Below are 22,922 nucleotides of genomic sequence, written 5' to 3'. Positions count from 1 at the left end.
GTCTGATTCTTCAAGTCTTTGTAGGATAATTGAGGGGTCTTGCAAACGTCTTGGATCTATGAATGTCAGATGTTTCAGCCCATCTATTAAGTTTCGTTTTTTCTACGTCTGGGTCTTCGGAGTTGCTCTTATTGGTTCGTGCAGGCGCAGTATTGGTTGGGATGGAGGTGTCTCGGCCAATTGTCTTTATTTTCCGATATTTCCTCACAAGAAACAATATCACCTTTGCTTAAAATAGTCTATCCTTTGTACATTATATACAGCGATGAGCTTTCTTCTGTTGAGTCACTAATTCTTTCATCAGCAATGTTGGAGATTTAATCTTCGTAGGTGGTTAAGTCCATCAAATCATCCATTATATCGTTGTCCTCTGCCTTCTGTTCTTCATTTGTTTTAGGTTTCGTCGGCTTGTTCCTGTAATTTTGTACTAAATAGGGTTTCTTTGCAGCGTGAGAAACTTCTATTTGTTTCAATTGTGTAACCATGGTCGGTGTAAAGGTCAGAAGGCTCAGGATCATCTTTGATTTCTTTTGGGGTTCTTTTTTTTAATGCTACTTCAAGTTTCTTAATTTTACTATCAATTATTTCTCTAGTAGTGTCGAATATGGGAAAGGATTCAACCTTGTTAGTTGGGGGTGGTGTCAAGGGCTGGTGTTTTGGCTCATTGGTCTGTGGTACTTTCGTAATAGGACCGTCTTTCTGAGGTAGTGCTGTTTTTACTGTGAGTAACTGTTTCCCGGTTTCTTTTTTTTTTTCCCTCTTGACAATCGTTTCCTACTGATGGGTCGTAGGAAAGGTTTTTTTCCTTTTTTCTTCTTCAAGCCTGAAGGTGATCTGGCTGCTCTTTATTGTGCATGTGGTTACCGACATTGGCTGAAGAAATTCCCCGATGTGTCTGTCTGGTTATTTCTGACCCAGTCTCCGGCTTGTTTAATTTCTCTTTTTGCTTAGCAGCAAATAGTTTGAGTATAGTTGTAGTAATGTGTTCTTCCTCTGCACAATCGCTCTTGCAACATCGAACAACCTAGATTGCCAGTGGGCAGAGGTTTCAGATTCTTGCTCAAGTCGAGACTGGACTTTGTTTGCAAAAGTTTCAATGTGTATTTGCTTCGTATGGATTAGGGGAATCAGAGTTGCCTGGTCACACATTGTTTCTTTTATAGGTTGATAAAGTTTTACGAAAATAATTAGCGCTTGGCTGGTAGCAGCGATCAAAGAGCTCTGGAGCTCAGCTATTGGTGTATCAGTGCCTTCTCTTACTGGTTCGCATTTACATTTCTGAATATCATGTGAGATGAAGGGGTTTGATGCAGGAGCATTTCTCTTCGAAGAGCTTATGTTATTGATTTTCAGCTTTTTGTTTTTTCTGTACAATTAGATGTTGGGCGTATCGTTGTTATGGAAGGTATAGATGAAGGTTTTTCTTGTATTGGTGTGGACGTTCCGTCCAGGTCTCTCAAATCTAACCTGGTGGGCAACAGGTTCCCAAAGATTGTTTCTTGCTTCTCTTGGTTTGACATAATTGATTCGACCTCGGTGATGTCGATTGAAAGTCTCGCCAGTCTTCGCCTATCCGGGGTGTTCGTCTCGTTCTTATAGTTCAAAGATTCAGGCGAGACAGTGCGTAATTCTGTTGCCATGTTCTTTTTGCATGGATGGCTTTTATTTTTTGTCATGCGAGTGCAAGTTTCTTTGTCTGTGGGCCTTTGGTCTAGGTGATTTGGTAGAGGGGCATTATTGAACTTGGGTGAGCAGTATTCGCGCGCTCGCTCCTTTAGCTTTGTCTCCTTGCAGGCTCAAAGTAGGCTCAAAATTGGAATCCTGCTCTGATGTTACGGCTATTGCGCCATTAATTGACAAGTTAATTCTTGATCTTGTTTCAACGGTCTGGCTTTTATCTGGTATTAATTCGAATTCAGAAGGATGATCCCGTCATTCAAATGCATCAGCACAGGGATCTGTGCTTTCATTTTTCATATTGGGAATGTGGAGATCAGTATTCACCCTTTGTTGCTCATTTTTCATGTGGTCCTCTAACGGTGGGCTTTCAACTGAGCTTATAGATGTAGAAGGTATACGAGTAAGTGGAGTTGAATTAAGATTGCCAATATTCATTGACTGCTTACATGGTAGCTTCAGAGTAAACTGTCTCATTTCCTGTATGGTATGGTTGTGATAGTATCAGTGTGTACCGGAGAAAGTTTTCTACTTCAACGATTAAGTGGAGTTTAGCTCGATGCCTTTTAAGCCGGCCAGTTGATGCAACCATGTTCAGGCGTTTCGAGAGTAGAGACTCAAATGGTTATTTATTCACTGCCTTTGAATCTGTTAAGGCCAATTAGTACTTGCATATTACCTGGTTCCCCAGGGTGCTATAACAAAAGTCGGCAGTGTTTAGGTCAAAGGCAGTTAGCCCGCAGTCCTCGATTTTGGAAGTGGCCGTCTAGATGATTTTATGTTCTCTTCCTTTTAGATGATTTTATGTTCTCTTCCTTTTAATCGGTCAGGGCACAAAAGTACTTGCGTTTTCCCCAAAGTCTTCACGGTGCCAGTTGGCAATGGTCCACAATTTTCGGGTCAAAGGCAATTCGCTCGCAGTCCTTGAATTTGAGAATAGCCATCAAGGTGTAGAAGCCGATTTCGTTCACCGGTCCTGTGACCTTGCTTTCTACGTTCACACTCTAGTGTGATGTGCTAAAAAACATTTTCAGGGAGAAAAGCTGTTGACAGGTGCGCTTGTAACCTGAATATGCGCTTTTTATCCGATGAGCGATTAAGTATCTGCTAAAAAAACACAAAAAAGTCAGCAGTAGAGTACTGCACTGCAGCGTCAGGTGAAATCAAGAAAACAGGGAAAAGCAACGGAGACCTGTCTCGCTACACCAGACAGCTTGGTAGGTATAGTTCAGTTTTATAGATTGAAGGAAATAACAGGGTATTGTTGGTTTGTTACGCTGTTAGATAAAGTATAACTTTGTGCGTTATTGCAATCAATGTCACAGGCAGCATCAAATGGTGTTATCAGGAACTTTGGAGAAGATAGTGAAGTGCTGATAATAAGTTGATGCATTACCTTGTGTATGGTGCGTACTAAAAGTTCCAAATCTCTTTTTCCCGCTTTGTGCAAGCTGAAGTCTTTGGCACCAGAGTATCATCCAGCGTCCAGCCATAACAGCCGAAAACAGCAGTAGTCAGCACGCCCTTCACTCCACAACAGGCATAATGCTGCGAGGGCGGTGCAGCAGTCCTTTTGGCTTCTGCTTCCTGGAGTGGGCGGTGCCTATGTCCTTAAGGCTACAGTGACAGTATTCGGTTCAATCACTGGCAATACGGCATCCTCAAACAAGCAGAAAACAGCAGAAGTCGGCACGCCCTTCACACCACAACGGGCTTATGATTTTGAATCCAAAAGAAGGTAACTTAACACTGTGCTGAATTTGTTGACATTTGGGTAAAAGAGGCTGAAGAGTAAGCATGAGCTGGAAATATCTCAGAACTTTTGGAACACTATTTAGTTTATGGTTGACATCTCTACACATTGTTTTGTCTTAGTTGTGAGAGCAAGCAGAGGTTTTGGACACAGACAGACTTGTAAGTTGAACCTACCAACACAGACTAGTTTCTTTAGGTAGGGAAATCTCACCTTAGCATAGGGCAAGTTAGTCTTGCCACCATTCTGAACTTTTCATTAATAAAAGCCTATTGTTACATATCTGTTGTCTGACTCCTTCCATGATGCAACATCACATCCTGAAGTCCCCAAGGTATCTCACTGAGAAACTCAGCATCTCCAGACACCTAAAATCCACCGAACGTAAGGACACGTGCCGACTTGGACTCTGCTGGAAGACATGCCTTCTGCGTCCATGCCCAAAGACTGTTGAACCTCTTTACAATAAACGTCTGACTTGCCCCCATCGCTTCTACATCTTAGGAAGGAGCTCACAACTCTCCTCTTTAAGGAATGGCTCTTCCCAAACACCAACATCCATACACTGTCCACTACCCCACCATACCAGAGATCGGTTGATCTGATCCCCATTGATTCCTCCCTTTGCAAGTCCATTGCTGACAATTACCCACCCTCCCCTGTTACATCCTCATTCCCTTGTTTCTCTGCTCGCTAACCTTGTTCTTCCCCCTACGATTGTAAAGTGCTATGCTGCTTCCTGAAGCTAGATCCATGCTCAATAAATACCCTAATATTAATAAATGAAGCACAGCGTAAACGGACACCAACTCTTATTTTACATCGATCAGAACCGGATATTCAGACATTTGGTAACTGGTGTGGATTTTAACAGGGCTTTCCAGTACCTTCAATGACATCTGCATGTAACAGCACTTCATGCAATTCAGATTTGGATTAGAGGACTAAAGGAAATATGCCCTTTTTCTTTTTTTAAACAGGATGGCGGTGGGATCTTTGATTTGAGAAGGTTCAAAGATTGTTTTTGTAAAGCGTTTAATGAGGATAGAAGCCTCCGATTGATCAACTTATTTGAATGGTGGTTGGCTAGAGAGAGAGCCACTAGGAGTTGAAGCAGACTTTGGTTTAGACTGCATAACAGCATTAGGCATTGGCTCCAGGTAGTGGAATGCGAGCCAATACCAGTGGAGGTAAAACTGTGAAACTGGGGTTTGAACAGTCCCTTATATTCAAACCCACAATGAAGAGATGGTAGTGCAGAAAACAGCCTCTATGAAGTAAAACCTCACTTCTGTAGAGGTCATAGGTGTGCATTCTGCTGATAAGCCAAAGACTATGCTGGCATTAGTAGGATCTAGCTATCCATGGGTGCAGTGAGGGAATGAGGGCCTGGATGAATATTGACGGTTGGTAGGGTATGGCTCCCTATGGTTTACCAACAATGGCTCCAGAAAAAAAAGAAATCCTGTTAGTTGATGGAAAATGGGCCTGTTCAGGCACACTGGTGTGCAGCATTCACACTTCATTTTACCTTATTTCTGTGGGTTGTGCTGCAAAGGGAACACTATGTATAGGTATTTGGTAAACAAGTTTAATGAAAGGTATTCGTGGGTTTACAGCAACAGAATATACGTAATGAAACCTATATCCAATTGAAATATTGAATATTATTTTCTAAGACAGTGACATGTTGCGATAGATGACAATGACCGGATAGACTGAAAATCTGGTTATAGGTTTCATGCAATGACAGATTTTTCATCTGTGTGTCAATTATGTACAGGTGGCAGAAAATACATGTAGGCAACATGTGTTAACTATATATGTATGAATTGTGTAAACCAAACAAGTAAACAATAGCTTTAGCAACACCATCACTAAATAATACATACGTCTGCCGTGATGTCATTAAATTTTGTAATAAAGGCATGCTTGACAATATCCACTGCTATTTCAGAGGCAATCACCATACAAACGTCTGGGAACAAAACCCAAAGGTGATCTGAAAATCAGAAAAAAAAGACATGTATTTTTTTTAAACTACAAGATATTTTTAGTAAAACAAAAGGTTTCATATTTTAATAATTGTCATTATTACCTGGATTCCATGAGAACTGTTCCATGTTTCTTAGACACACTATGAGCAATAGCACATAATTGGTGAATCTTTCTTTAATATCTGGAGAAAAAAAATAATACAATCATTGGAAAACAGAAAAACTGTACTAGGCAATTGCAAATCTGTCAGGAACAACACTTCCAATAACTATCAGTAAAAGGGTTATCTTAGTTTTCCGGGACAAGAACTGGAACCTTTGTTTGACAACATGTTTCTATTAATTATCTTTCCTCACTTATTATCACCCGGTATCCACTACCTATTCATTTTGGTATCATTTTATTAAAACATGTTACTGCTATTTTAATGTTACACCATTACTTTAAACATACAGCATAACAATATTAAGTACAATTTATAGAGATGCAAGATCAAGATAGCATTACTTTCTAACTTCAGAGGAGGATTTCACAGAATATTAATTGCCGTCAGCCTTACTTTAGTGGAGTTTTTCTCTAAAAGACTTGTGCAAACCTGTTTTTTTCGTCTAACTGGTATTTCTCACAACAGTATGTTCTGTTCTAAATGACAGTAGAAGGCCCAGATAAATATCCCTTAGATGAGTCAGGACATGGAAATGTTTTTAAAGCCATCAAGGACGCTATGCAGCTCCATGCCCGCCCCCTCACAGCATCTAGTGGTGTGGGAAATGATGTTGACTCGGAAGAGGAGCAAAAACCATATGACCTCTGATCCACATTTTACCAATCTCAAAAAAGCAGGAAAAAGAACTACCACCATAAAAAAAGCATTATGAATTCTTGAGAGGTTTCTGGAACTTAAGAAGATCCGGCTTAAGTGTGAGAGGGGCAGGAAGGCCATTCAGATGGAGGCTCCTGTCGAAGAAAGATCACCCCCCCCCTCTTTTCTTGAAGACACATCTGATCTGCAGAGAGTTGGACTTACCGGAATTAAGTACTCTGGCAGGAAGGTATTTAGAGAGTGAAAGTTGGATGTAGCGGTGTCCCATGCACCAGAAAGCCTTGTGGATAATACAGAGGGTCTTGAATTTGATCCTTGCAGCCACCGGGAGCCAGTGGAGAAATTTTAGGGCTGGAAAGAAGCGATCCTGGGCTTGAGGCCCAGGATAAGTCTTGCAGTCCTTTTCTGGATTAGCTTAAGAGGGCGAAGGGAGGAAAGAGGCAGACTGAGGAATAGGCTGTTGCAGTAGTCCAGCCTAGAGAGAATCGGGGCTCTGAAGACATTGAGCTTCTAGGGTAAGGTGAGGAAAGGGAGAATGCCTCAGAGGATGTGGAGCTGAACGTTCTTGGCAAGGTGCGTGATGTGAGGGGAGAAGGAGAGAGAGAGGAGTCAAAGATGACCAAGGTTTTTTTGCCTCAAGAGGGGGAAAGGGCCCAAGAAGGGCAGTGTAAGAAAGGCATGGTATCAACAGTGATGACAGACAAGTGATCACAGGTCAAGTGTATTATTCAACTTCAAATGGGTTGGTAAAACACCCATCTAAACCTAAATCTAAAGATGGGAGCAAGCTACGACCATCAAAGTAAAAATAATACCGTCCTAGTGGTGTCTGTCAAAACAAAAGGGCCTATACTAATAAACCTATTGCCAATCCTTACTTCTAAATACAAATGGTGTGGGACAACAATGTATGCAAAAAGAAACGTATTCAAGAAATATGTCAGGATGATAGAGCAGTTAGCGCTCCTTACCCACATTTTCAGCAAGGGGCAAGGCGGCACACTTGAGCTTTGCACACACTCTGGCTTCTTGTCCACGGGGTAACAGTTCCAAACATAGGCATAAGTCTCTCTCAAAGTCTCTCGCAATGACAGTCTCTTATTGCAGAGGGCCTGATGCAACAACCAAAACACAGAAATTCCTTTCTCTCTCTCGGGTTTTCACATTCACAAGTTTCCACAAAGTTCACAATTTGGTCTCCCTCGTTAGGGCCATGAATCCCCCCCTCCTTTGGCCTCAGACCCCTTTTCCTTTACTTTCTCAGGGTTCCCTTCCCCTAGCTTTGTTCTTTAGCATTTGCTATGCCTTATGGTACTTGTAGGCTTTTACACAGTTTAAATATGACAAGATTCAATAGTTTGCGAAATCTTCTCAGGCTCTTTTTAGCCTTGGCTTCAACAAAATGATGTCTCTTTTAACACAATTTCTGTCTCTCTCTCTCTTGTTCAGGATCAGACCCCTTTCAAGCACAATTTCTGTGTCTCCCTCGTTCAGGCCCAGACCCCTTTGGAGCACAATTTCTGGTTCTCCCTCATTCGTTCTGGCCCCTTTTCAAGCACAATTTCTGCGTCTCCCTTGTTCAGGCTCAGACCCCTTTCACAGTGCACAGAGTCTTTCAAATGGGCGTACTTTCGTGTTACGCCGGACCACTCTGACTATTTTACAGTTCAATTTCACAAAGAACTTCAAGTTCCATAATGCCTTTCACAGGTCTTTTCCTTCATATGCCATGGGGAAACGAGTACTTCTGTGAGTCAGCAGGATGTAATCTGCCCTTTCCGGTTCTTGGAAGGCACAGCTCCTCAGCCCTGCTGCAGCCCTTCAAGAACAGGATCAGAGTCTTGACCCTCTGCAGCACTCAGTTAGCTGGGGATGCAGTGTGGACTAGAGGAGCTGAAGAGCAGAGCAGTGTGCTCTCACGCTCCGCTTTTTATCTGTGTTGGGAAGTTTAACTGGAGTCAGGTGTGCAGGTATGGGTGGTTAAAAAGGGAGGCCTGACTGCCTGTCCTCGTTAATGGGACAGATGGAGGCCGACCATAGGAATCCATGGCACATTGGTTCCTATGGGCAATCTTCATAGCTCTAATCACCCTCTTTCTCGTCCCAGTGGTTTTGCAAGAAGTCAATGGGGAGGCAGTATGGAAGTTGTAGTTTTCCCTAATGATGGAGGGAAGCTTCTGTAAGCGTTTGTCAGGATGAAGGGGGCAGATGTGTGATTGTAGGTGAATGGGGTTTAGATGATGTCTCAGTGACTGGGGATGTCGGATAGGGATATATTTCTTGTCCTACATCTCCATTTAAGCTTAGTAACTGTTGGAATTGGGGGAGGGACAACGAGGCAGGATTCATAACCTACAAAGGTGGAGGAAGTGTCGGGTAGAGGTTTGTCAGGAAGGGGGGAGGGAATACCACGTCTCTCCCTAGGGCATTCCTCCAACTGTCCCCAGGGACCGCCTGCTCAGGTGATCCTCTCCCATGATTTTGGAATACAAGCACCAGGCTGGTACAACGTTCGTCCATCGACAGTTTTTTCCATGAGTCTTTTGCTGATTTCCCCCGAAAAACCCATCGGAATATATAGGGGGTGGGAGTAAGGTTATATAAGGGGTTGTCGGGTGGGAATAAAGAAAATAGGGGAGAGTGGATGGGACCCAAACCAAAAAAATTGGGGGTTTTCACTGAAATAATGTTTTAAAAAAAACATCGAAAAGCAACTGTCGATGAATGAACATAGAACCATGAGGCTAAATGGGACACCGAACCAGTGGTTTTAAGAAATGACATTTGTAAACAATGGACCTGCATGCACACTACAGATTAGTTGAGTTAATCTGACCGTTTCATCCCCCAAATTGTTTTACATGGGCATTCATCAAGACAGAATTAAGGATAAAACGAAATGTCATGGTAAAAAACTGAATCTGATGGCGTATATGTCAGTAGGTCTGTAAACTGGTCTTGTGCAAGGATTTTGTGCTACCGAGGTGGAAGGCCATTTGGTGCCTTCTTTTTCTTACAATGGCCCAATGTTATGATTTTCCGGGGTGAAACTGGGGCCACTTGGCCCCTTCTGCAGAATGCCGCCTAGGATAGATATGTCTAGGATAGATACTGCCAACAATCTCTCTTATACAGTACGGATTAGGCACAAAAAAAAATACTGAATATATGATGTCGTTTATAACCTGTTGGAGAACATTATTATGGGGAAGTTTGGAATGGCATACTTATTCAGAGATTTTCACTTCCTTGTCCTGGAAAAGATATTGAAGTACCTTCTACATTTAGCTATTAGTGGAACGCACCATTTTAAAATCTAGGTTCCCTCCTCAGTGTTCGTGTTCAGGGACGCGCTAAACTGTCCCCAATGCGGTTATTCAATTGCAGTTTATCAAACCAGTGTGTGGCTCCAAATGAGACTACCTTTGTTTGGGTTTAGCATTGTGGAATAGGCTTTAGGAGGCCATCTGTAAAATTCTGACATATCAGGAACAACTCTCTTCGATGTTTGCAAATGAAACTATTTTGTCACTACTCTTCGCAAGAAATGGCTCTGAAATAATGTATATGCATCTAGCTGGCAATTTATATTTGTCTTGGCATTTAATTAATGGGTGAACAAGAAGCAATGTAGGATTCACAGGCTACTTCCACAAGGTGAATAAAATATGTTCAGCTGTAATCACCAGACACAATGAGAAAGTCTGAAGATAAACCGCTTGTATTACCGTAAAAATAGAATATGCACCTGAAATCCTTTTCTAGGGTTTGATCTTATTCGTAAACATCAAAACGAAGACATGTTCCCCATGACCACATTCTTGCTTGATTTACACTGCATTGTATAAAGGTTTCGTTGCATTGTAAAAATTGCACATTGGCCTAATATTGCAGCTGCATTCATTTTTGCACTGGCAAAGCCTTCTTTGCCGCTAAATATTTCGATTTGAAATCCCTTTAAATGTTTAAGCAGTGCTCCAAAAGAAATGTAATGTACAAAATGCCCACTGCAAACATACATTTGGGGAAAATGGCTTAATTTATTTGTAGCTTGTTTTCTATGTAGGTTTTAATTTCGCCAGACGTACAGCTGTAACACTTGCCCCTGGCATCGAATCAATTCAGTCAGACAATAACTGTGCAGACGGGACCATAGGCACATCGAGAATCAGTGAGACAAATTGATATGACAGGCCATCATGTCCCTGTGGCACTTGACCTGCTCATGGAAACAATGACAAAGATAGTGCTGCCTAATGAAAGGTAATCAAAGGCTACAACTTCCATGATGGACAAGCGTAGTACACAATTTCAAAGAATAACTGCAAGAGCGACGATTAAATGGTAAATATACTCATTGTATCAAGGTAATGAAACAGAGATCCATTTGTTAACCAAAAACGCAAATCCAAAAGTAGTACCTTCATTAAAACAGTGTGTCCAATCAGCCCAACTCTTCACCAGAGCTAAAGCAAAACGAACAAAATATAGGTACTGTATGGTGCACAATAATCGGTAAAACCACAATCATTAATGGCCATTTAAAAGACTAGCACCAACTGAGGATTGGACCTACATTTGCAACATCAACATACAGGAATACAGCCTCGCTTGGAATGCCTTCAAAGCAGAAGCAACAACCAAAAATCCCAGACCGATTCATGTTATGTGAAGAATCTATGCCATCTAGATGTGGTGGCACAAACAGAAAGAATCTGGCACGCGCAAAACATGCGCTTCAAAACTGGTGTAAAGTGTCTTACAAAAGCCAATACATGATGCCGAATCGGTACATCCACACCACTGCAAATATAGAATAGGCTTGCAGTAAGCAATATAGGATTCCTCAAATACTTGGCAGAGGGCGTCCTGCGTCGATGTCGTCGGGTCAATGTCCCTCGAAGGCCTCCGTCGAGGGCGTTGTCACCGAATGTTATAAATAGGACGCACGGCGCCCGTAGCCTCAGTTTATGTTTTCTCCTCCATAACGTGTGACATGCACATTTCCAATGCCTGCTTGACTGCACATAGCCTTGAGGGAACGTAAACTGCAATATCATAAGAAATTCTCCAGAGGGGTAGGCTGCGAGGGCGATGTGGAATACGTTGGAGGAACATCCAGTCAAAACAAAGCTACCAGTGGCAAGTAACTTGTTCTTCGAATGGATTGTGTCCTCCAACGTATTCCGCATTTTTGACGGACTCCCAAGGGAGTAATGTTTGACAAAGGTGTGGATAGAAGCCCATGTGGCTGCGTCACAAATATTCCTAATAGGAACTCCCCGCTGAAGGGCTGTGGAAGTAGCCACGCCCCTAGTCGAATGAGCTTGCAACCCTTCAGGAGGGTCCTTGTCCGCCAATTGGTAACATTCAGTAATGGGGAGGATAATCCACCTGGACAAGATCTGTTTGGTAACAGCCTGGCCCAATCAGTGTCCAGCATACCCTACAATGAGTTGATCGTCCACTCTGAACCTGGACATCCTAGAAATATAGAAGATCAGAGCTCTCCTAGGGTCTAACCAATGGAGTCGCTCCTCTTCCTTACCAGGATGAGGAAGAGGATAGAAAGACGGAACAACAACTTTCTGGCTTACATGAAATTTAGAAACTACCTTAGGTAGAAAGGAAGGATGTACCCTCAGTACAACCCTATCCTTGTGGAACACAGTAAAGGGCGGATTAGATGAAAGTGCCTGCAATTCACTCACTCTGTGAGCGGAAGTAACTGAAACCAAGAACACCGTCTTGAAGGACAACAGTCTCAAAAGGACAACAGTCTCAAAATGACAACAGTGCAAAGGTTCAAATGGAGCACCCATCAGGAATTTCAAGACCAAATTCAGATCCCAAACCGGCACCTGGAACGGGACGGCGGCAACACATTAGTGAGCACTTTAAGAAATTTGGAAATCAAAGGAATCTTAAAATAAGAACATTCTTCAGACAAGCGCTTGAAGATAGACAGCGCTGCCAGCTAACCATTAACGGTACCTACTTGAAGGTCCCTGTGGGCCAAAGAAAGCAAGAAAGATAGAACCATGAGAATAGAACACTGAAATGATCAGCATTTTGTCCTCTGCACCAGTCGCAAAACTTACGGCAATGGTACAGGGATTTTGTTGCTGGCCGCCTGGCCGAAAGCAACACCGCCATAACGTCATCTGGGAGGTCCCAATCCTTGTACCTCAACCTTTCAGATACCAAGCATGAACGTTGAGTCTTGACCTCTGGATAGAGAACCTGACCCCCCCCCCACATCACCCACCCCCGCCTAGTGCGCAAGTGCAGATCCTCTCGGTAGGGAAGACAGCGTGGAGGGCAGATGGAGAATTCCAGAAGGTACCACACTCCAGGCCCAATCCGGAGCAATGAGGATTATGTGGGATCCGAACCTCCGAAACCTCCTTAACACTTAAAGAATGACTGGGACCGGAGGAAACTGGTACAGAAGTGGGAATGACCAATCCACGACGAAGGCGTCTCCTGAGGCTCCTCTCGGAGGAAATTCCATTGAGCAGAATCTCTCACTTACGGTTGGCACTTGTCACAAAGTGATCCACTTGTGGGGTTCCCCAAAGGGTGAAGATCTCCAAAAGGACTTCCTGAGCCAACTCCCACTCATGAGAGACTGTGCTCTGCCTGCTCAGAGCATCCGCCGCCACATTTTCCTCTCCGGCCAGATGAACTGCAGAGGGATATTCCCTGCTGGATTGCCCAGAACCAGAGCTGCATCGCCTCTCTGCACAACGGGAGTGACCCTACCTGCACTTTTTTTGTTGAGGTAATGCGTGGCCACTGTATTGTCCGTAATGATCAGGACACACTTCCCCCGCACAGACGGCAGAAAAGCCTTCAGGGCCAGCCTGATGGCCCTCAGTGGATCTATGTGATCACTGCGCGGCCCTAACTGCGACGGCCAAAATGCCGACGCCAGCTACGGCGTGGGGCAGTGATCATATAGATCACTGTGCCCGCTTCCCCGGCCTGCTTTTCCCTAACCACCCCCCCAACCCTAACTTACCTATTTACGGCGGCACACTTCTGTGTGTGCCCCCTGCACCCTGCTATCCGTGCGGTGTCAGCTCCTCCCACTAACGTGGGTTAGAGCTGACGCCGCAGGGTGCTTTTCTTTTTTTTCTTCTTTCGTGTCCCCCGCTTACCAAAATGGTAAGCGGGGACACCCCTGCTACGCTCCTGATCTCCCTCCCCCACCCCCCTCCCCCCCCCCCCCCCCGACTCCCGTTACGGCGCCCAAGCAGAGCGGGGGGACACCCCACAACCCCCACTCTGCATGGGCGCAGTAAATGTCACCCTAATTTTGTGCACACAAATGAGGGTGACATTTTGTAAGATTCCCCCTCAGCTCTAACAGGTTGATGTGGAGTTTGGACTCCGACGGAGACCAACGACTACTGGCGGTCAAATCTTCAGCAGGAGCTCCCCATCCTGTGAGGGAAGCGTCCGTCACTACTGTCACCTCCGGCCACAGTTGCCAAAACAGCTCCCCCTTCATCAGGTTCCCCTCGTTGGCCCACCACAGCAGATCCTGTTAGACCGATAGTGGAATTTGAACGGGATCCGACATCTTGCCTGAGAATTGTGACCACTGCATCTTGAGGACCCATTGCAGGGATCTCATCCTGTCTGGCCTCTGGCACCAGAAAAATGCAGAATGCCATGGGGCCGAACAACCTTAAGAATTCGAAAGCCGGAAGTCTCTGGGCATTTTAAAACTTGTCCACCATCTGCACAATGTGATGAGCCCTCACCTTGGGAGGCGAGCACTTCGTGTCCAACACAGCCCCGATGTACTGGAGCTGTTGGGAAGGTGTAAGAGGAGACTTCTTAAAATTGAGCGAGAAGTCCAGCTTGGGGAGAGAGCGTCAGGTGAGACCGAGATGATCCATCGCTTGCTCGAGAGAACGCGCACAAATCCTGAAGTTATAGGCCTGGAGGACCTGAGAGAATGACCATCTAGAACTTGTCCTTCCAACAAGGCAGGAAGTTTGTTCAACCAACGCAGGTCCAAGATGGGTCTCAATCCCCAGTCTTTCTTTGGGATCAAAAAACATGGGGAATCTCATCCCTTGTTCCTCTCCACTACAGGCACCAAATCTATAGCGCCTTTCTTCAGCAGGGTCAAGATTTCCTGCACAAGGAGCGGATCTGGAAGCTTCAAAGGGAGATTCCCCGGTGGATTGTCATGAGGCCGCTGTAGGAAGGGAATGCAGTAGCTGTGGGCTATTGTCTCCAGAACCCACGCATCCGATGTAATAGCTTGCCATTCTTCGAGATGCTTAGACAGTCTGTCCCCAAACGGCGAACAATGGGACCTGGCCTCATGATTGTTTTGGAGCGGCAGCGCCTGAAGGCAAAGAGGCCGCTGCCCGCGTGGCGTTGGCACCGCTATTTCCCTGACCACCACGGGAACTTTTACGCTGACCCCTTTGACTGGCAGCTCCTTTCATAACAAAAAGAACCTCTCCTCCACTGCGGTCCCCTAGGACGAAAAGGTGGAGGTTGATGCACAGCTGCGCTCAAAGATTTTGCAGCAGCTTTTGAGGTCTGCAACCTCTCAAGGCTCTCGTCAGCCTTGCTGCCAAACCAATGCACGCCATCAAAGGGTATATATGTTCAAAAGACGGGCTTACACATCCGGAGCAAAACCCGACTTCCGCAACCACGCAAATCTGCGTATAATGGTGCTCACAGCCATGGACCGGCTAACACGGTCAGCCGTGTCCAAACCCGACTGAAGGGATTCACACATGGCATACTTAACATCTTGCACAAGAGCAAGGAACCCCTCCCTTTCTTCCCCTTCGGGAATATGCTCAGCCGCCAGAGAAACACAATTCCACAGAGTGTGTGAAAATCTTGCTAAGCCACAAGTGGAGTTGGCTGATTTCAGCGCCATACTCCCTGCAGAAGACACCTTGCGTGCCCAACCGTTGAAGCGTTTTTCATCCGTATCAGGAGGAATGGTAGAGTACGCCGCCTGCCTCGAGGTGGCCGTAGCCACCTGAACCACCAAACTCTCGGGAGTGGGGTGAGATGAAAGGTAGCTGGGGTCGCTACCATAAGGGCAGTATTTTTTAGTTAATTTGTTAACTGCCCGAAGAGATTCTGGTGTCTACCAAGCAGCCGCCACCCTTTTTTCTGCAACATCAAATGAAAAGCTAACACCGGGTCACAGGACCAACCTTGATCCAAAAAAATCCATCAAGTCATCCTGAACAAGCGCTTCAGAAGTACTGGACCAACCAAGATACTCAGTGACCCTAGCCATCAGTCTCCTGTAGGACGACTCGGCATGAGCCCCAAGCTCAGGCCTACCAAATTTCACCTCAGGAGAAGTGTACAAGCCACTGGGATCATGAAGAGATTGCCTCAACTCTTCCAATTGACTGTCCCCAGAAAAGACAGGAGCCAGATCAGGGTCAAAATCTAAGTCTGACCTCTCCCCATAGATGTCATCCAGAGGGAGGTAAAAGTCCTGCTTCGGGACAGAAGAGGGTCTGGAGTCCTTAACAGGCCTCACAGACGTGAAAGTAGACTTCCTCAGAGGATCCACAGTACCAGGGATCTCCATCTGCAAATTCCAGCCAAAAGGCCCCAAAGGCGTTGAAGGCTTCGGCATCGATAACAGTGCCGAGGGCTGGTGCGAAGGCAAAGCTTCGACATCCGTATCCGACGGACACAGCGCCAACGCCAACCTCGAGCCCTTACCAGGTTTCTGCGGTCTCGCTGAGGACGTTGACCGAGACCTGGAAGCATGTCTCTTGCGACCATCCTGTGCCTTGTTCGAACAGGACTTCAAAGGTTCCCGAAGAGAATCGCGCTGAGGACCCGAGCCTGCAGGCGTAAGAGTCAGTGGTCGAAGTGTAGGAAAAGAAGTAGTGGGACTATGTTCCCTGCTGGCCTGCTCCCACCCACCACAAAACCCATCACCACCAGACACAATACAAACCCCCAAACACTTGCACCTGCTGTTTAAGGGAACATTCAGAGCAGAGCACTGAATGTGCACGTTTCATCTTCTTCCAATACTTTAATTTTAAAACGAAACCATTCCGGAACGGATTTTTAAAATAAAAGTATAGGAGCTGTAAAACTTAATTAAAAAAAGTAGTGGAGCACCGCTCCTGACCGCTCCCGCTCACTTCGATCACTGGAAGGCGCGGACTGAACTGTGCCCTGGGATTGGAAAAATCACCAGCATCTGCTCCCTGAAGGCAGCCCATTCCTCCGGAGTCGAGGACTTAGTTGGACAAGCCACTTTCCTCGTGGCTCCATCCTCCGAGGATGACGCCCTGTGACAGCGCTTCCTGGAATGCCGAGACGAGGACGACGAATGGCGGGAACCACTCCGGGACCGAGATCCCCGGAACTCCTTCCGACGCGGAGAGTCACCCCTCAAATCATCGGTGGACACCCCCTTAGAAGTTTTACGGGACTTACTGGGTTTAGAGCCCCTACATATCTGGAGCTTCCCCTTACGCTCCCGCTAGGCCTTAGCAGTCAGCGACTGGCATTTGAACAGTCGTCGGTGTCATGACTCTCGCCCAGGCACCACAAACAAATGCGATGCGGGTCGGTAAACAACATCTTAGACTTGCAGTCCTGGCAAGTCTTGAAGCCAGACCCCGGAGTTGGAGGGGTCGAATAAGAAGACATTCACGAGGAATGCATGAGGCGCGCTGAGTCTCCGAAGCAAACACGTTTGCGGAAAAAATGAAACGGAGGCTACAGGTGCTGTGCATCCTATTTATAACATCCAGTGACGTCACCCTTGAGGCCTTCGAGGGACATCGATCCAATGCCATCGACGCAGGACGCCCTCTGCCGAAAAAGTTCCGAAGTACACAGCTGTGGACATTACATGTCAAAGATGTGGAATACTTTGGAGGACACAATCCAGTTGAAAGTCTGAATTTGAATTTAGAAGCAATACAATTCCATTCTAACAACAAGCTTCTAAGCTTAAAAGACTGAGTAGACTGAGGACATGAAATTCGTATACAATATGAAAACAATTATCATAATTTAACAAATCACGTTATCAGGCCAAGGGCCTGTTCACATGTGGAATCCCAACTATTGAGTATCTCTTACAGGCTGTCACTACACAGAGTTTCTTTGAACTCAAACGTTTAGATAATTTCTGCATGCTTTCCAGACTTCCCAAGAACCTTTGTTCTTCAACAGCCTACAGATAACTGCAATATTGTAAACAATGCCTCAGGTGGACTCCATGGTGCAGTTAGTGTCAGCCAGGTTGGTCTACGTTTTCGGAACTTGTGCTCTAAATACATCTTGCATTGAGCCATACGCTAGACTATAGACATTGTTGGGCATCGAGCAAAGCATTTTTTATCAATGGTTCAATGCATTTCTCTGTATTGTGCAATGGGAACTTCCTTTACAGGTATGTGTAGGGTTACTGATTTGTTGGGCACACCTGAAATTAAATTACCCTTTGTGCAGAAGGATTGTTGAAACCATGAGATAAACCTGTGCTGTTGCAACAGTATCCCATGGTGAAAGCACATCTAAAGCGAAGTGCAGTCAGTTCTGCTATTCGGAACAGGTATTCAGCCGGATGGATTACAAACCCGCACCAAGATCATCTTGTGCTGATGCAACAGCATGGTACACCATATAATGCAATCAACAATCCTCTTAATCTTGACGTGGTGTGGCCATCCCTGCAGGTGAAGAACGGCTGCTTGCTCGGAGCTGCATGAAAGACGTATTTTAAAAGATACATTATGCTGCATTTTGATAGTGGCACAGGTCTTTGAGACGACACATTATTTGCATACGGTCGTTATTGTTCTTGAAGGTTCAACTGGGGATAACTTCCAATGTTAAAAAAGAAAACCTATGTATAGGAGTAGACTTTTAGGGTATGGGTCGGTTGGGACCCATTAATGAAAGGTTATTACAACAGAATGCTTCCAATAGCTGTGGTTTTATCATTTCCCTTTTATAACATTTGCAATGTGCCACATTCACCTAGAAAAACTTTGGTGCGAATTATTTCTAACTGGAAAAATAATCTGACGTGACCCGACGAACAGCCATGTACTTGTCTGATGTTGTAAAGTTAAATCTTACAAAGTTTTAATTGCCAATGCTAATGTTCCAGAGCTTATAAGTCGGAAAAGAATATGTAACAGTCACCTAACCCAAGCTACAGTAGATCAATGTAGCTCACATGAAGGATCATAACTAGAAGCCTACTGGCAATAAACTTGAGGCCAATGGGATGAACAACTATAAACACAGGTCAGCAGGACTTCGACTGCATGCAATCGGCAATGTAGAGCTCTACGAATGTGAGGGGAAACACTGCTTAAGACAAGAAATAGTGAGCTGGTGGGGGTCGCTACATTCTGATTTCACTAAAGTTAAGCTACTTCTATTTTTAGGCAGGCCAAATAAATAGTGTTGCAATAATTCATGAGAAAAAAGGCATTCATGGTAATCATTCTATGATCATATAAAACGATTTCATCAAACAATACAGATAGCGATGAAATAAGAATGAAGTAGTAACAGAGCAAATCTGTTGAGCAAAATAAAGTGCTGAATCAAGAATACATTTTTTAGCACGATTACCTAGTGCTGAAACATTGGAGGTCTGATGGAAATAATATTCTCAAAGTCCCAGGAATTAAAATACACAATATCGGTCTTGAAGAATTACATTTAAACCGATTACTGTGCATTCAGAAGAACATTTGTGCTACTAATCTCAGCATTGCTGATGGTTTGGCTCAGATCGACCACAAAGCAGAGAAGGAAATGAGTGTTCTTGGCATACAGGTAAAATGTCGGTAATATTATCCCCATATATATGGTCGCCGTAAATAATATCGCCGGGAAAAGGTCGTGGCGATATTATTTGGGTGACCATATATATGGGGACAGGGGCAAAAAAAAAAAAAAATTGGGGGGGGGGGGAAGAAGGGGTTGCGGGGGTGTCCCCCCCATGCAACAATGTCGCCACAACAAAACGGCCATTTTTCGGCAATATTTTTGTATTGCCAGATTTTTGTGGTGACATTATTACATGGAACCAAAATGTCAGGTTAAACAACCAGACCAGTGCAGCTCTTGAAACAAAAATTATTAAAAAGGGACATACAATGGATCTTTGAGCGACACAAAGGTCAGACAGCAAGTGGGTGACATGCAAGGGGGTAAGGCCAATGATCGAGTCCTATAATTGAGAAAACAAATGAATCGGAAAAACTCCCTATTTACCACATCAAGTGTACGAAGGCGATACAAGTGTTGCGGTCCATGGAGTTAAAGGTTATGGCTAAATCTAACAGCAAGGCTGATGCCATCAACCACTGTACACCACTGTACTAAAGGCCGATTACATGCTATGCGCCGATGTAAAAACCAGCTTCGTTGGCATCAAGCAGGATGTTTTCTGCAAAGGTCTAAAGCAGCTTATAAAATATCCCAATCAGTTACCTTCCTAATGGAAGGCATTTGTGAAATTGGTGTGCAGCTGCAGTAATCATTTGGGCCCAAAGAGGACATCTCAACTAATGCAGTATTATTATAATCTCAGTGCTACTAGTTACAATGCCAGTGTAGAGAGAAATTTACAATTTCCTTCACGTGTTCTATGAAAATAGTACAGCAATCTTTCAAAAAATGGTCAGGACAAGTATCTTTTGTAGAGTCCCATTCACAACATTCTTGCAAAACCCGACAAATTCCAAAAAGGGCAACTACTTCATTGGGTAACGGTGACAGAATCAAATCTCATTCCAAGACAAGTTTGCATTTGTGTCCGCTTTAAACGACTCAAATAACTGACGAGTCTATTCTCTGAGAACCCACCTTTTTATAGTTTACCCATTTCAATTTGTAGAACAAGTTCCTTAATCCAGAGGCCCTTGAATCCAAAATTCTCCCCTCGCATGTGCTCTGCAATGCCCTTATTTTATTCTTTCCTGAAATAAACATTGCACAGGACCTTTGTAATTGCTAAGTGATTCCCCCCCCCTACGGTCAACCATAACCCATTTGAGGATAAATCAATCCAATCTACCTAGTCTGATGGTTGTGCCAGTTGTCTGGGACACCTTGACAAACGCTAACGCGGACGTAATTCCTCAACGTATTCTAGCGTGTTAATAAAACAGCCTTTAAGAGAATTCATTAGCTCCCATTTTCATCCATATGATTAATTAATTCACAGATGATCTGGTCCTGGCGGCTATCAAGTGGGGTAGGTTTATCGGGTTTTAAAAGACCCCATTATATCCTGAGCATCTATTTAACTACCGTCTCATTAGCAACCTGATAATTATTTTCAAGTTAAATGAGCAGTTGTTTGCTTTCAAATCTAAAAAACACACAAACTACTTAAGTTTGCGGTTTCAGAACCAGCTTAAATTGAGCAGTGTCAAGGAACTTCTGGCCAAATTGAGGAGTTCCTACGAAGAATACAATTGTACTTGCAAGTTCTCCCCTGAAACAGCCCCCAAGTACAATGTGACAGGTTGATCGATCATAATTGGGCATTGGCACAGAGTATTTTTTGGCTCAATCTTTCAACTTCCAGAAAGAAAGTGATCCTGCGCAATCCTAATTTAGCCATCTATCTTGCTGGACCTCTATTTTTGGAAAAACAGAACAGTTGGAATCCACTGTTAGGAATTTAGAGGTTATGATGGACTCAAGATGCAGCAGGTCACCACAGTTTCCAAGCTTTGTTTCTGGCAGATGAAAAACATGCTCTCTTCTGTAAGTCACGAACAGAGAGACCTCTTGGAGAGAGAACCTGTGATTTATTGGCTACTGCAAACTCTGCATAAAGCACAGAAGTAGACCGTGCACCTGGCTTGTGGGCTGAAAAGACGGAACCATGTAAGACAGTATACCGGCCGAGATCACCTGTAAGCCTTTAAAACCAACCATAGCACCCACCCTGTCTACCTCTTCATAGAGTCCGTTGTAAATTCCGCTCATCTCAGACGTCCAAGCGTAGAGTCAAGCATTGTGGATATTCAGCAAACAAAATGTATCCAGCATGGAGAGAAAAGGTTCAGCTTTCAAACCATAAATGATTTGGAGTAGCCCGCAGCCTAGCTGTGTCTTTTACTTCTGTTCAACATACAATGGAAACTATTGCTCTCCTAACCAGTCACCAAGTTTGCTCATAGATGCCTGTATTCATATCCAGTACCTCTTTGTGGATTAGTCAATTTGGGAAAGGAACTCACACCGATTTTCTTCAGGGCAGTGGTAAAGAACTGGGGAAAAAACCTAGCGACAGAAACAAAATTCAAGGATATCATGATTAACTTCAAAATCTCCAACGTAAATTTACTGAAGAATTTACATTTACAACAAGCAATACAGTGCTGGGGAGGGAGAAAGCAATGTGCTGTACTGTGATTAGACAAGGCACAGTGAAGTGGAGGGGCTGTGGGGAAAGGCTCACAATATAATAGCAATGTGGTCTGGTTCGGGAGAAATCCTCCACACCATTGAAACACGAAAGTTAAAAAATGTGACAAATCAATTGTTTATTAAGATGGTGCACGTCTTGCGTTTCAGCATGGCAAAGAGTATATGTCCTCTAAGTGGGTCAAAAGCACGATCTTCCTGTCCAAGAGTGATTTAAGTATCCCTGCACAAAGTATTTGTATAGCTTCGTGCAGGGATTCATGTGTGCTTCATGTCTAACACATCTACATCTTGGTTGGGAGGTCGACTCTGCACAGTGCCCATCAGTCCATTTGCTCTATCGTCTGCAGGTTTATCTCCTCTGCAACATCATCAGGATAGGGTCTGAATGGTTGTCTGAATGAATAGCGTTTCTCGCATCTGCGGTACAGTGGTGATGGAGAGGAGGGGTCCAGGAACGATTTACACCTGTCATTTCTGTATCGTCAGGATTTATTTATAGGTTATTTGTTAGGCGCTTTTACAACAATATGTTTCAAACCACCACAAGACTAGAAGGGAAACAGGGGAGAAAATAACAATAACGATCCTACTAGACCTTGTGCGTGCAAGTGCATAACACGAGCTGCCAGGGAAAAAAGGGGTGGGGGTGAAGTGCCGGTTAAAGAAGTGCGTAGGTGGGAGGGAAATGGGTGAGGAAAGGGGCAGTGCAATAGGGAGGCCAGAAGGCAAGTGCCAGGAGGTGCAGATAAGTGCGGACACTGGGGGCCCTGCAGCCCTACGGTACTCAGAGGGAACCAGGCAGCCAGTCGCAGAGACAGAATGGGGGAAATTAGCAGGGGGGGGGGAAGAGTGAAGGAGGAGGAGAAAAAGAAGGTCTTGAGGAGTTTCTGGAAAATAAGGCGATACAGCTCAAGCTTGAGAGGGGCAGGGAGACCATTCCAGAGGGAGACTCCTGCAGAAGAGAGAGAGATCTACCACACTGTTTAGAAAAGCTTCTTGGTTGCAGAGTTGTAGGTAGCAGAGTGAAGGGCTCTAAAAGGGAGATCTTTTGGGAGAGAAAGTTGGATGTAGCGAGGTCCCAGACCCCAGTAGGCCTTGTGGATGATGCAGAGGGTTTTGAATTTGATCCTAGCAGCCAGTGAAGTGAAATAAGGGCTGGAGAGATGCAGTCCCTGGGCTTGAGGCCAAAGATCAGTCTTGCAGTCCTGTTCTGGATTAGTTGAA

The 22,922-nt window shown here is 44.6% G+C and overlaps 1 protein-coding gene across 2 annotated transcripts in view; it reads right to left on the bottom strand.

Annotated features, from left to right (window-relative positions):
- TAPT1 (transmembrane anterior posterior transformation 1) overlaps positions 1–22,922 on the bottom strand; it is a 596,742-nt gene that overhangs the window by 364,236 nt on the left and 209,584 nt on the right. For both annotated transcript variants that reach the window (XM_069631915.1, XM_069631916.1), the window contains exons 8-9: positions 5,529–5,609; positions 5,323–5,432 (exon numbers count right to left, since the gene is read on the bottom strand). In XM_069631915.1, the coding sequence (XP_069488016.1) occupies positions 5,323–5,432; positions 5,529–5,609 (191 nt within the window). The remainder of the gene's footprint in view (positions 1–5,322; positions 5,433–5,528; positions 5,610–22,922) is intronic.

The sequence above is a fragment of the Ambystoma mexicanum genome, chromosome 6q (assembly GCF_040938575.1).
Source record: "Ambystoma mexicanum isolate Mex_15411 chromosome 6q, UKY_AmexF1_1, whole genome shotgun sequence".
Classification (NCBI taxonomy): domain Eukaryota; kingdom Metazoa; phylum Chordata; class Amphibia; order Caudata; family Ambystomatidae; genus Ambystoma; species Ambystoma mexicanum.
Note: the sequence above shows the minus strand (reverse complement) of the source record. Positions and strands in the feature narration are given on the sequence as shown.